The sequence below is a fragment of the Echinops telfairi genome, unplaced genomic scaffold (assembly GCF_000313985.2).
Source record: "Echinops telfairi isolate 266 unplaced genomic scaffold, ASM31398v2 ScPeMD7_3533;HRSCAF=4204_0, whole genome shotgun sequence".
NCBI classification, from domain to species: Eukaryota; Metazoa; Chordata; class Mammalia; order Afrosoricida; family Tenrecidae; genus Echinops; species Echinops telfairi.
Genome location: NW_022107431.1, coordinates 99631908 through 99645855, shown reverse-complemented (window position 1 = coordinate 99645855; position 13948 = coordinate 99631908). Strand labels below are relative to the sequence as shown.

General features: G+C 40.9%; 1 protein-coding gene and 1 pseudogene across 3 annotated transcripts in view; one reads left to right on the top strand and one right to left on the bottom strand.

Annotated features, from left to right (window-relative positions):
- Nucleotides 1–3091, top strand: part of LOC105978820 — a 12134-nt pseudogene extending 9043 nt beyond the window's left edge.
- The window catches only part of FILIP1 (filamin A interacting protein 1), a 242796-nt gene that overhangs the window by 133668 nt on the left and 95180 nt on the right, over nucleotides 1–13948 (bottom strand). For all 3 annotated transcript variants that reach the window (XM_004696301.2, XM_045294373.1, XM_045294372.1), the window contains exon 2: nucleotides 7434–7715. In XM_004696301.2, the coding sequence (XP_004696358.1) occupies nucleotides 7434–7709 (276 nt within the window). In that variant the 5' untranslated portion in view covers nucleotides 7710–7715. The remainder of the gene's footprint in view (nucleotides 1–7433; nucleotides 7716–13948) is intronic.

The following is a 13948-nucleotide window of genomic DNA, read 5'->3' as shown; positions in this document are numbered from 1 at the left end:
GGCTCATACAACTCTTATCACAATCCATACATACATCCATTGTGTCAAGCACATTTGTACATTTGTTGCCATCATCATTCTCAAAACAAGCTTTCTACTTGAGCCCTTGGCTTCAGCTCCTCATTTGTTCCCCTCCCTCCCAGTTCCCCCTTCCTCATGAACCCTTGATCATTGATAAATTATTATTTTTTTGTCATATCTTACACTGTCCGACATCTCCCTTCACCCACTTTTCTATTGTCCCTTCCCCAGGAAGGAGGTAATATGTAGATCAAGAAGCTTCTAATAGTCCGTAGGCATATTGCCCTTTTCACAAGTTATCTATAAAAGACAATGCCTTCTTCTGCCAGGCACCCGGAATGAAGAAAGATTTCTCAGTGTGACTTAGCCCAGTGAATATCAGATGGAGTCATAGTGCATTACCTCGTTGTGTTTTCTACTTTCTCTGTGCCTCCTTATGCGTAGATAATGGAGAATTAACTACAACCATAAAGGGAATAAATGATGAAACTATAGTTGAGGTTGATTTTTCTAAAATATATTTATGTGAAAATATGATAAGAGTTTACTATGTAAAATGACTAAGTTTTCCCACCAAGTAAAGTAATTCATATGTGCCCTTGAATAAGTTTACAGGACTATCCTTTTACCAAACATTTTGTATTATCGCTTTGTGATGTATCGTTTCCTTTGAACTTTTCTTGTTTTTAGGACTGCCAAGTCAACTGGCCTCTTTAAAATCTCTCAAGCTATTTTTGGATAAATACAAGGAGAAATTAATCATGGTCCTCATGGTGTACTATTTCATTACTTTCCTTTACCCTGGGAAATATGTAACCAGTTTTTCACCCAGAGATTTATTAGAAAGTACTTGTTATGGAAGCAGCAGTCAATGACAGAAGTGTAATAATAGAAAGTGTCCCAGTTGCTTCTCTGCAGATAATGCCAACTGGTCCTTGTGCTGAGAGGACAGGCTTCCAAGGGCCGAGGTGGCCTAGAATTGTCTGGAAGATGTCTCTCCCCAAGACAAGGGGCATGCCATCACTGGCTCTAGAAAGACTCCTTAGCACACAAAATTCTCTATGAGGGGCAGCTTCATTTCTAATTCATGCCCATTAATTAAAACAGCCCTGTGAAAAGGTCACTAGCTACCTGAAAGGAAAAATAAACAAATAAATAAAATCTGTAAATTTTGCAATGTCCAAAAGAACAACAAATGTTTGCTGAACAAATTCTTAGAGCTCCCTCAGGAGATCCCAGAGGCGACAGGAAGCTGTTGTGCCAGCCTACTTTTCTGTCTCAAAAGCCACACAGAATTCCCCACTAGGCCCAAAGCGCTGGCTATGGCTTTGGAGAAAATGAGAAAGAACAAAAGGGAGTCTGAGGATGAACTGCCTGTGTGATCCTTAATCTCTTTCTTTCCACAAGTCACCTCCAGGCACATCTCTTGCCATTAACGCCCTGTGGCAGTTACATAATCTCCTATCAACTTAAGTGAAGGGGTTGAGTCTACCCTGTCGACCAGGTCATAGCCAATGAGGGCTCTCTGTGTGGGCATGGCCTTCTCCTGAGAATTCTGGGAACTCTTCTTTTCCTCCCTGGAGGCAGGACACACACTCTCTCTGTTAGTCCTTCCTGTTGACATGCCACATGGAGCCACACTGATGGCAGCTGGAGCTCTGGAGATGCTAATACCCCCACTGGATCCACAAGACTTTTCACCCACCGGCCTGTCTTCCTGCATTCGGCATCATTGCATGTGCTGTGTGAGTCTAGAGAGGACTTTATAGATTGGTATCGGACATATGGGCTAATATGAGACTTATGGATTTGATCTGGACTGGGCTGCGGTATTTTCTCAACATACAATTGCCCTTTTATATAAAGTTCTCTCTGACACAAAAATGAGTATCTCTGGATTTGTTTCTTTAGTCAACCCGGTCTAACTCACTCCCCAATATCCCGGGCCCATTTGTGGTCACCCTGCTTCCAGTCTCTATCCCCCAACACCATGTCCTTGTGTAAGTCCAGCACACACCACCATAGAGTAGTGAATACAGAGACCTTGTGGTTTCGCAGTGCCCTATCTACGGGACCATGTGGTGTCCCTGCCATCCTCCCTTTCTCTCTGCATTCAGATCTTGAAACTTCAAAATTTAGGTCACTTTCTACCATCTTCATGCAAAAGAAACCTCTCTGAATTTCTCTTAGCTAAAAAGTATTATCTTTTTACAAAATTATTTTGGCCCTCAAGTTTACAATGTAGTGTACTGCAAATAAATTCTGGAAACTAAGAATCAATATAAAGGTGTTGAATATCCTTATAGTTTAAATAATATCATGGGAAGAATATTGAACTTGAAGATGGATTCAGAGCGAATTATAACTAAATTGCTGTGTGACTTAGGCTAGTCTAATAACCTGAGTATTGGTTTCAAATTTGTAAGATAAAAGACCACTTCGTAAGGTGCCATGAGCACCAATTTTCTATACAACCTTGGATACCACCTTCAGAATAAGGACATTTGAATCACATATTTGTCACCATTGAGTCTATTCTGACTAATGGTGACCCCGATGTGTGCAGATAGAACTGCACTTGCTGGGACAGCAGTAGCACCAGATACAAGACAGCAGCCAGCAGGAGGCTGACCAAGACACTTGAAAAAAAAATCTGCATATGTGGAATAAAAAGCATCTGTAACATGCAAGTTGATGAAGCTAATTTATTGACTTGGCAAGAGCCTAGTGTTCCCAGCAATCCTCCACAGGATAAGGGGGCCTTCAGAATAGAAATCAACTTTCTAACAGATTACCCTTTCAAACTGCTAAAGATCACCTTACCACCCATACTGCTTATTACTCAGACATCCATGAGAAGGGGCAGGTCTGTCTGCCAGTAATTAACCCTAAAAACTGGAAGCCAGACACCCAAACTGACCAAGTCATCCAGTCCCTAAGAGCATTGGTGATGGACCCCCAGTCCAAATAACCCTTCAGGCAGAAGGACCTCGCAGAAGAAAACTCTAAAGACCATAACAATCTTTGTAAGGTTGCTGAAGAGTTTTCCAAGAGATATGGCGGAAAGTGACTGGACTACACTCTTTCACGGTGGACTCCAACACCTGTAAGCACACACCCTCCAGCACGTGTAAGCACACACCCTAACAGTGCCTTCAGGACACCCCTTCCTACCTTTCCCTCACCCCACAAAGCAGGAGTCTATGGAGCATTGAGGGGTGCCACTGCTTGGCATCTGCTCGCAGCAGTTACTAACTTTCTACAGTTTTCTTCATCAAAAAATTGTCTAGGCAACCTGTAAAGAAAGGACTGAAATTGTGTGATATTCTTTTTTTTATAATCGTTTTATTAGGGGCTCATACAACTCTTATGACAATCCATACATATATCAATTGTGTAAAGCACATTTGTACATTCATTGCCCTCATCATTCTCAAAACATTTGCTCTCGACTTACGCCCCTGGCATCAGGTCCTCATTTTTTCCCCTCCCTCCCCGCTCTTCCTCCCTCATGAGCCTTGATAATTTGGCAGGGAAGGAGAGGAAAAATGAGGACCTAATGCCGGGGGTTTAAGTGGAGAGGACATGTTTTGAGAATGATGAGGGCAATGAATGTACAAATGCGTTTTACACAATTGATGTATGTATGGATTGTGATAAGAGTTGTATGAGCCCCTGATAAAATGATTTTTAAAATTATTATTTTGTCATATCTTGTCCTGTCCGACGTCTCCCTTCACCACTTTTCTGTTGTCCATCCCCCAGGGAGGAGGTCACATGTACATCCTTGTAATCGGGTCCCCCTTTCCCACCACTCTCCCTCTGTGCTCCCAGTATCGCCACTCACACCACTGATCCTGAAGGGATCATCCACCCTGGATTCCCTGTGTTTCCAGTTCCTATCTGTACCAGTGCACATCCTCTGGTCTCGCCAGACTTGCAAGGTAGAATTTGGATCATGATGGGGTGGGGGGGAGGAACTGTGTGATGTTCTTAAATAGATAATAATAGAACTGCATTCTGTCCGGTTTCCAAGGCTGTGACCTTTCAGACACAGATTTGAACCTCCAATCTTGATGACTTCTGGAGGTCGGAGGGACCGCTCGCTAATCCTCTGTACGTGCCAAGTCAGGCGCCATGTGGGCCTAAGCTAAAGGTCACTTACCTCATGAATGATATCCCTGCCGGTTTTCCCAACACCAGCTCTAGAAGTGTTTTCTTGTCTCTAGACTGGAAGACCTGGCATGTGGCCGTTATATACCTGGTATGTAGCTTAAGAACATATATCTACAGCCACAGCTCTAAACATAGGAACACTCATTTCAAACAAATCTAATATTGCAACCCTCGGCATGATGGATTGACACAGGGCCTATCCTAATAAACTCAAATATAAGGATTATGAGGACGGTGCAGGAACTGGCAGGGTTTGGTTTTGTGGAGCACCGTGGGTCAGAATTCCCTCTATGGCACAGAACAACAATAATATCACAACATCTGCATTTCAAGCATATATACTTACAAATACACATGTGTGAGAAATGGCTTACATTGCAAATGAATTCTCTGTGGAATTCCTTAAAATACCAGGTCCTTCATTCCTTTTTTCATCCTGTACAAAATCTTTAAATTTTACTTAGATATAGTTATCAGGTATACATCGATAGTGTGAAAAAATGGACTCTCCTGTATTTATAATGATAGTGGAAAGTAAAATGCATTTCAGTAGAGACTGCTGGCTGGTTTCTTTATTTACTGGATGTGTCCACTGACTTTACGCATTTCTAGCCTTTGAACCATATCTAGTACCCTCATGAACAACAGAGCGACAGTATTCTTGAATACCTTCCAGTTTGACCATGATTAACAGCCTTCTGTAGTAATGAGCATCTAGAAAAGCCACAAACTTTACAAGCCACCACACCACATCTGGAGAGAAGTGAGCTGACAGTATTGTTTTGTGAATGTTCCTGTGTTAGTCTGGGTAGACTAGAGAAACAAATTCATAGACATCCATATGTGTATAGGAAAGAACTTTATATACAAGAGCAATTGAATATTGAGAAAACATCCCAGCCCAGCCCACATCAAGTCCGTAAGTCTGATATTAGCCCATATGTCCAAAACCAATCTATAAGGTTCCTCTTCAGACTCACGAAATACATGCAATGATGCCAAATGCAGGAAGATCACAGGCCAGTGGGTGGGAAATCTTGCGGATACAGTGGCGTTGTAAGCATCTCTGAGCTAGCAGGGGTCTCCACGTGGCTTCTCTATGTCCAGGGCTCTTGCTGCCATCAGCATAGCTCCATGTGTCTTGTCAGTACAGAGTCTCTCAGGGAGTGAGCCAGTGTCCCACCTCCAGCGAGCTTTTTATCTCCTTAGCACCTCCAAATGAGGTCATCAGGCTGTGTGACCTGATTGACAGGCAAACTCCACCCCTTCGCTCATATGGCTCAAATTGGCAACAGATTATGTAACTACCACAGTTCCCAAGGCAATTATTATCTCTTCTACTCAGGTCAATAGCTGTGGGTTGGGGACAGTTTTAAAAAATTTAAATAATGCATTCTGCCTCCTAACACAACAAATATTAATAGACAAAACATTAACTACACTACTGGGAGTGGCAGAGCTATTTTTAGTAATGGTGGCACTCTGGAAAATTTCATCTCTTGATGTGAAACATGAATGTCATTTTTCTAAGGTCATAAATGGCAAATTCAGTCATATTTGTTTGTTTTTCTAGACGGAGTTTTGGCTGCTTTATATTTCTCTAGTTTCCAGGGAGGGGTTTCCTTATCTGTGTGCCCATACTGATGAGAACAGAGCAGGCTGGCCCAACCTAGTTTAGGGTCAGTGGCAAATAACCTCTGTAAAGCCGACAGCAGCAGGGTGCCAACAAAGGTTTCATTTCATGCAATTGTTCCTATTCCTTTAGGAGTTCATGCAAGCTAACAACCTAGCAAAAATAGAAAGAAAACAGCAATTCCACTCTTAACTCATCTTCTACACACACACACACACACACACACACACTCAAAGTTGGTGCACCACAACCTCCAGAAATACAATTGTTCTTGGATCAGAGACTCTGAAGAATTCCAACATCTCCCTGAATCCTTACATGGCCGCACCAAGGGGGCCTGGCTCATGACAGAGACAAAGATGGTGGGGGCTGGCAATGGAAAGAGCTTGTAGTTATTTTTAGATGCAGTCAAGTCAGCCCCCACATGACAGAATAGAAATGCCCCATAGGGTTTTCTAGGGTAGAATCTTTACAGGAGTAAATTAACAGGTCTTTTTCCTGCGGAGCCACTGGATGGATTCAAACTACCAACCTTTCAGTTAGCAGTTGAGTGCTTAACCAGGGGAACAGGGGAAAGAACACTAAACCAAAAATCAGAGACCTTGGCTTTGTTTAGTTCCAGCCAATCTGCTTTGAGACTTAGACACACTAAGTTTTCTGCACCTCAGTTTTCTCATTGATAGACTAATAGTCGTTTTCTCACACACACAAACAAAAGCATTTTCCTACTTCCAGGTAATAATATGCATGTTCTAATGAGATAAAGAGACTCAAAAATACTCTGTGAATGTATAGGTTCTTCACAATGCAATGCTTTGCTTATTTGTATGTATCTCAACTTTGTGAAGTAATAGAAAATTGAAGACTAAAGGTTATGAAAAAGTGAGCAAAGAGCCAAAGAGCAAGACTAATTTCACACACACCTCCTCCCACTCGCTTTATGTATATACATATTTATGATACATATATTTCACATGTCTATATTTATAAACTTTTTATATCTAAACATATGATGCACACACTTCTTTCTCAGATGCCTCCTGAAAAAAAAAAGTAATAATGGACCTAAAATTTCCATTATAATGATAGATAATTACACATATTCAACCACAGTGAATAGCTAAATTAGATAACTGAAGACCTATTGAGTTTTGGTTGTGCTGTTAGGTGCCGCCAACTTGGCTCTGACTCACAGCAACCAAACGTGCAGCAGAACAAAGCACCGCGTCCTGTGCCAGCCTCCCCATTGCTGTTTAAGCGCATGGCTGCTGACACATGTCAATCTAGATCATTCAAGATCTTTTTTTTTTCACTGACCCTTAAGTGTCGGTACTTGTATTACATTATTACCACAGTCATATAACGAAGAAGCTGTTTGCTTCTATAGAAGCTTGAAGTTGGAATCAGCACCATTCATTCCTTCATTCATTCAATAAATCTTTATTCAGTATAAACACGTTCCATGCTCTAGGAATTTGAAAATGAATAAGAAAGACATCGTCCCTTTCTCTGTGAAGTCCACAATCCAATAGGAAATACAGGCACATAGTCCTTTTAGAGTTTAGAATCTAGAAAAACAATGATTGAGGAAATGTTACTCTACCTGCAATTCCCCCTCCATTATACTGAGGAGCTGGATGAGGTCTTCTTTAGATAATTCCAGAGACTTCTTATTCTTGCGTTCACTTTCTCCAGATGGTTTCAGGTGTCGTTTGACAGTTCCTGAGGCCAGGACATCCTCCTCCTTTCTGTTTGATTTATTCTTCTTTTTAGCATTTTCTGAAAGACTTTTATCATCAGCATTGCTGCTGACTGAGGACTTGGGGCAGGAGATATGCCCGTTGGATGAACTCTCACTACCTTGGTTTCTGGATCTCATTCCCACCTACAACACATGAAAAAGATAAGATGTTCTTAACAACAACTGAAATTATTTTTGTCTAAGTACTTAGAAATTTGTATCAGTCTTACATTAGCAGTAAGAAAATACCGAAAGCTCAATTCTCATTCATTTCCTTATAGCTAATGTGTCAGGAAAAGGTTTTAATGGTTTTCAAGAACTATTGATTCTAATCTGAAAAACACCTCAAGCTCAGTGATGAAAGTTAACATCCTCAGGGGTTAATCATATTAGTGATATGTATCCTTGATGTAGCATGCTTAACCACGAATGACCATTTACCACTGTGGGCTTTCTTCCAAAAACACATAGCTCAGTCTAATAATGAGAAAGAAATCAGACAAACGCAAATTGAGGGACATTCTATAAAATACCTAGCCAGTCTTTCTCAAAGTTGCCAAGGGCATCAAAAACAAAGACGGGGGAAAGAAAAGAGGAAAGAAAGGACATAGTTTTCTTTCTTTCTTTTTTAAATCATTTTATTAGGGACTCATACAACTCTTATCACAATCCATATATACATCAATTGTGTAAAGCACATTTGTACATTCATTGCCCTCATCAGTCTCAAAACATTTCCTCTCTACTTAAGCCCCCCAGCATCAGCTCCTCATGCCCCCTCCCTCCCTGCTCCCCACTCCCTCATGAACCCTTGATAATTTCTAAATTATTATTTTGTCATATCTTGCACTGTCCGACATCCCCCTTCACCCACTTTTCTGTTGTCCATCCCCCAGAGAGGAGGTTATATGGAGATCCTTGTAATGGGTTCACCCTTTCCAACCCTACCCTCCCTTTACCCTCCCAGTATTGCCACTCTCAACACTGGTCCTGAAGGGGTCATCTGCCCTGGATTCCCTGTGTTTCCACTTCCTATCTGTGCCAGTGTACATCCTCTGTTCTAGCCAGATTTGTAAGGTATAATTGGGATCATGATAGTGGGTGGGCGGAAGCAATTAGGAACTAGAGGAAAGTTGTGTTTCATCGTTGCTACATCGCACACTGATTGGCTCGTCTCCTCCCCGAGACCCTTCTATAAGGGGATGTCGAGTGGCCTACAAATGGGCTTTGGGTCTCCCTCCACACTCCCCACCTCATTCAAAATGATATGATTTTTTGTTCTGATAATGCCTGATGAGCACACAATGATATGATTTTTTTATTATTTTATGCCTGATAACTGATCCCTTCGGCACCTCGTGATCACACAGGCTGGTGTGCTTCTTCCATGTGAGCTTTGTTGCTTCTGAGCTAGATGGCCGCTTGTTTGCAAGTGCAAGATATGACAAAAAACCTTCAAGGCTTTATTACCCCAGATGCTATATATTTTGATAGCGGGTCACCATCAGCTTTCTTCACCACATTTGCTTATGCACCTGCTTTGTCTTCAGTGATCGCCTCAGGGAAGGTGAGCATCATAGAATGCCAGTTTAATAGAACAAAGTATTCTTGCGTTGAGGGAGTACTTGAGTGGAGATTCAATGTCCATCTGATACCTTAATACTAAAACTATAAATACATGCACATACGTCTGTTTCGCCATCCTCATATATAAATATATTTATATATGTACATGCCTTAATTTAGATCTCTATAAATGCCCTTTGCCTCCTAGTTCTTTCCTCTATTTCCTTTGACTTTCCTCTTGTCCCACTATCACGCTCAGCCTTAATTTGGGTTATAGTAATTCCTCTCACTTACATTACCCTTGTTCATGCCCTACCAGGTCTCCTACACCCTCCTCACCACCAATTTGGATCACTTGTTGTTCCCTTGCCCCTGAGTTTGTTAACACCACTACCTTTCTACCCACTTCCCCCTCTCCCATGTCCCCCCGGAAATGTCGGTCCGTTGTTTTCTCCTCCAGATTGTTCATTCGGCCTTATTTAGACAGACCTGTGGAGATAACAACATGTACAAAAACAAGCCAGAGAAAAACCAAGCACCAAAATAAAACAACAACAAACCAATGACAAATAACAAAACACAACAAGAAAGAAAAGCTTGTAGTTAGTTCAAGGACTGTTTGTTGGCCTTTAGGAGTGTTTTCCAGTCCAGTCTGTTGGGGCACCAGGCCCTGGCCCCAAAGTCTATTTTTGGTATTGCTCTGTTCCCCTTGCTGTTCTCTTCCACGCCCTAGAGTTTTGCCTCGGTGTGGTGGGATCAGATAGAGCGCAGTTCCCACACTGTGTCTCCAGTGTTGTCCCCTGTAGGTCTATGGGTCAGTGAGGGATGACGTGTCTCACAGTGGAGCAGGCCATGTGGTCTTCTCTGTGGATTGGCTGCTCTGAGCGGGAATATCGTCCTCAGGGCTTGGTGGGCTAGGATGTGCTCCACTTTCTTTTCCTCCGCCTTCATTTGCTCCCCTGTGCTCTGATCAGACATGTGTCTCTCCCAGAGCAGCAGATTCAGTGCTGTCCTCTGAAATAAATTCTTCTGGGGGGAGGGGCAGGTGTCCACGTAGTTGGGATTGGGGGTGGCCCCCCAGGCCTCTCCAGGACATAGTTTTCAGTGATATGGATTTACCTTTCTATAGCCTTTCTGTGCCAGCCACAGACAGTAATAAAAAGAACACTAAGATTTTGGAGAAAACTTTTCAATTTAAAAATACACTTAAAAATTTTTGAGACCAAAATAAGGGGGAGAGAGAAAAAAAACAAAACAGAAGCTAAGATACTAACTTGTCCTCTGAATAGCCCACTCGGTCCATTTCTGTGATGAATGATTTACAGAGTTTATCAGTTTTTCAGAAATAAGAACTCGACTAAGATGTACTATAAATAAAAGTATTGAACTCAAAGGGTAGAACTCAGGAGTTATGAAGAAAGCTCTAGTTTCTGGAAGCTTTAATACTCTGTCTATACTTGAGTACACAGTAAGATTTGTGAACCCGTGGAACATGGAAACCGTCAGAAAAGGAAAATTCTAATAGTTTTCCCCAGCCAAGAGCAATCCAAGCATAGTATGGCTGCACCCTACTAAAGGTAGAAAGGTTGCAAGACCCAGAAAAACAAGGCAATATTATTGAGTTCCCATTCTCATGGATTTCAGTGGAAAGCATAAGCTCCTTTTTCTGGACAACTCCGCAGCACGTTTATCATTACTCATCCCAGATAGAATACAAGGAAATTTGTTCTCTGGAAGTAGATCTTTGGGACTCACGAATACCAGAGAAACTAAGGGAAACTTCAGAATACTAAGCTTACGAAGGAAAAACAAATATTGGTTGTGTGGTGTTTCTTTTCAGATAGTGAAGACTCGATTCCTCCAACCAATCTTGAAATCTACATTCCTGCTCTTCTTGAACTGAAATCTTATAACCAAATGTGTGTGTGTGTGTGTGTGTGTGTGTGTGTGTTTGAGAGAGGTGGGGAAGGAGGGAGGGAGGGAGAGATTGAATAATATAAATAGAAAGTGGTCCTCGACACTGGCACCCTGTTTTCTGGTTCACCAGTGATTAATTCTCAGTATTTTAGAGCATCTTTTGTGCTTTGCTGCTGAACAAACAATAGATGTTTCTTCGGAATGGAAGCCAGAGTTCTTGGGAGCAGACCTACTGTATGTCAACACAGCTTGTTTGTGGCCAGAGAGAGCTGACTCAAGCCCCAAGCCCAATGAAAAGGTAGTGAATGGAAATGTTCACATTTAACTCACGATCTGTAACAACACATCACAACCAATATAAGGCCTTCCAAAGGTAAATTAGGACTCTGTAGCACATATGAATTCCTTTCATCTGAAATAAGTTTCTCTGTGAAATCTTGAAGCTCTTCGAGTGGATACATCAAGTATTGATTTGACAATGTAAATTTAAATTGATTGTGTGTCCATAGAAACCCTAGGAAATAGTTCCCAAAGCACAGGAAGTGAGATGACGATGTTTTAAAATTAACCATACACACCCTTGTATTTGTGTACATGTGTCCAATCTTTCTGAATCTTCTACATTTTTATACGAACTCTAAAATCCACTGCCTTCTATGCTATTTCAACTCATAGTGACCCTCCAGGACTGAGTAGAACTGCTACAAAAGATTTCCAAGGCTGTAAGTTTTACTTACTGCCTCATTTTGCCCCCACCATCCGTTCGGTTAGCAGACCTTAGAGCAACCCATAGCACTACCAGGACTTCCTATAGAATCTATAGCCTCCAAAATGAAACCAAACCCACGGCCAGCAAGTTGGTGCTGATTCATAGTGACTTTATAGGACAGGGTCTATATTCTTAAATATTAGCATACTCCTTTTTTTCCCATATAGACTTTATTTCCTAGCTTACAGAAAAATGTTGAAAATTTCATGTTAAAGTTCCCAGATGCTTTCACTCGCCCTGCACACTTTCTCTCCTGCTATTAACAACTTGTTACAATCGACAAATCAATAGTTACATGTGTGTAGAAGATTCTTTTAAAAAGGTTAATGCCTTTTCTGGGTTATATTTGTTAACATACAAGGAGTAGATTTTACTTAGTACCAACTTTTAAAATATTAATTCTTCCTAAAATTTCAGTCCCAAATCAATGTTTTAAAATAAATCTTATCATAGCATTCATTATATTAATAGTTTTTCAGGGTGAAAAAAAATCTCCAAAAATTGTAGAATTATCTCTTTTATATCACTAATTGTTTTGGAAATTTGAGTGTTTTCTACATTAGCTCACTTTGGCTGAAGGACAGTCTCATGTGATGATAATTATGTCTTAGCCAACATTTTTCCTCTGACATTTCAAATTAGTTACTTTTCCTTTGACATGTGCACATAGATTTTAGTATTTCTTTGATAAGCTAAACCCAGTCTACTACATTTATCTTCTAAAACACATGAATGGGAGTGGGGAGGTTAAGTTTGCAGAGCAGATGATCCAGAAATATTTATGCTTACAAGGATGATGTTTTCTTCCTCTGCACTATAAAACTTGAGAAATCCATGCAAAAGTGTCCCCCCATAAACACTAGGTTACTGAAAATACACTTTTTCAAAAGCTTTTAACCAGCTACAAAGCTTATAAAATGGTGAACTATTTCAAAAATCTTCCTGAGAAGCAACCTGGTAAATCATTATGGGAATAATCATGAAAACAGGATGCCAAGCTTGAAGAAGGCCTTATTGTGTTAAAAGTTCCGGAGCTGAACAATAGTAAGCATTTCACCAGAGCTGGCCAAATCCTGCCTCTTTTGCACATGGAGCAGTGAGCAGGTAATAGAAACGGCATCTGGCACTTCAGAGACTTCTTAAGACTTGACTGCATTCCTGCCAGTTTGGGACATGTTGATAAGAAACCTTCTGAAAAAAGCCAAGAATATCTTTGTCTCAGTGTATGTCTTCTGAAGAAAGTTCATTTCCAAGAAAATGGTAAAAGTAAACTACAGATTCATATTAGGTTTGTAATTTTTTCCTGTACAAAGAATTATTATTATTATAATAGCTTTCTTGCCACAGCTTTCACAATCCAATATATACAATACAATACAATTTACGTACAATTCTGGTGTTCAATCCTGTTGCATGCAGTTATACAATAATCAATACTATCAGCTCCTCATTCTGCCCTTTCCCTACCCCCTCTTCCCATACCCTCAAGGAACCATTACTCTTGCTACTAACTCTCTCGACTTTCAAGTACTAAACAATCTTAAATATACAAATGAATCTACGCAAATCTAACATGATTAATGAGGTAAAACAAATAACAGCCTTAATAGTAAGGGGAGGAAATATTAAAGAACTAGAGGATAATTATGTGGTTCATCAGTGCCATACTGCACCCTGGATTTATCATCCTGTCTGTGTGACCCTTCTGAGAGGGACTGTCCAATTACCCTGCAGGTGGGTTTTGGGTCTGTATTGTATCCACAACCCTTCACATTAAGTTGGTTGTATGCTTTGGGACTTCTGATACCTCTTCCCATCAACACCTCGTGATCACACAGGCTGTTGTGCTTCTTCCATGTGGACTTTGAGGCTTCCCTGTTAGATGACCGCTTGCTTAATTACAAGCCTTTAAGACCCAGATGCTATATCTTTTGATAGCCAAGCACCATCAGCATTCTTCACATTTGCTTATGTACCCACTTTGTCTTCAGTGATCATGTCAGGAGGGTGAGCATCATACAATGCCACATTACTAGAACAAACTGTTCTTGTACTGAGACAGGATTTAAGTAGAAGCCTAAAAGTCCATCTGCTTCTTTGTTACACACACACACACATATAATTT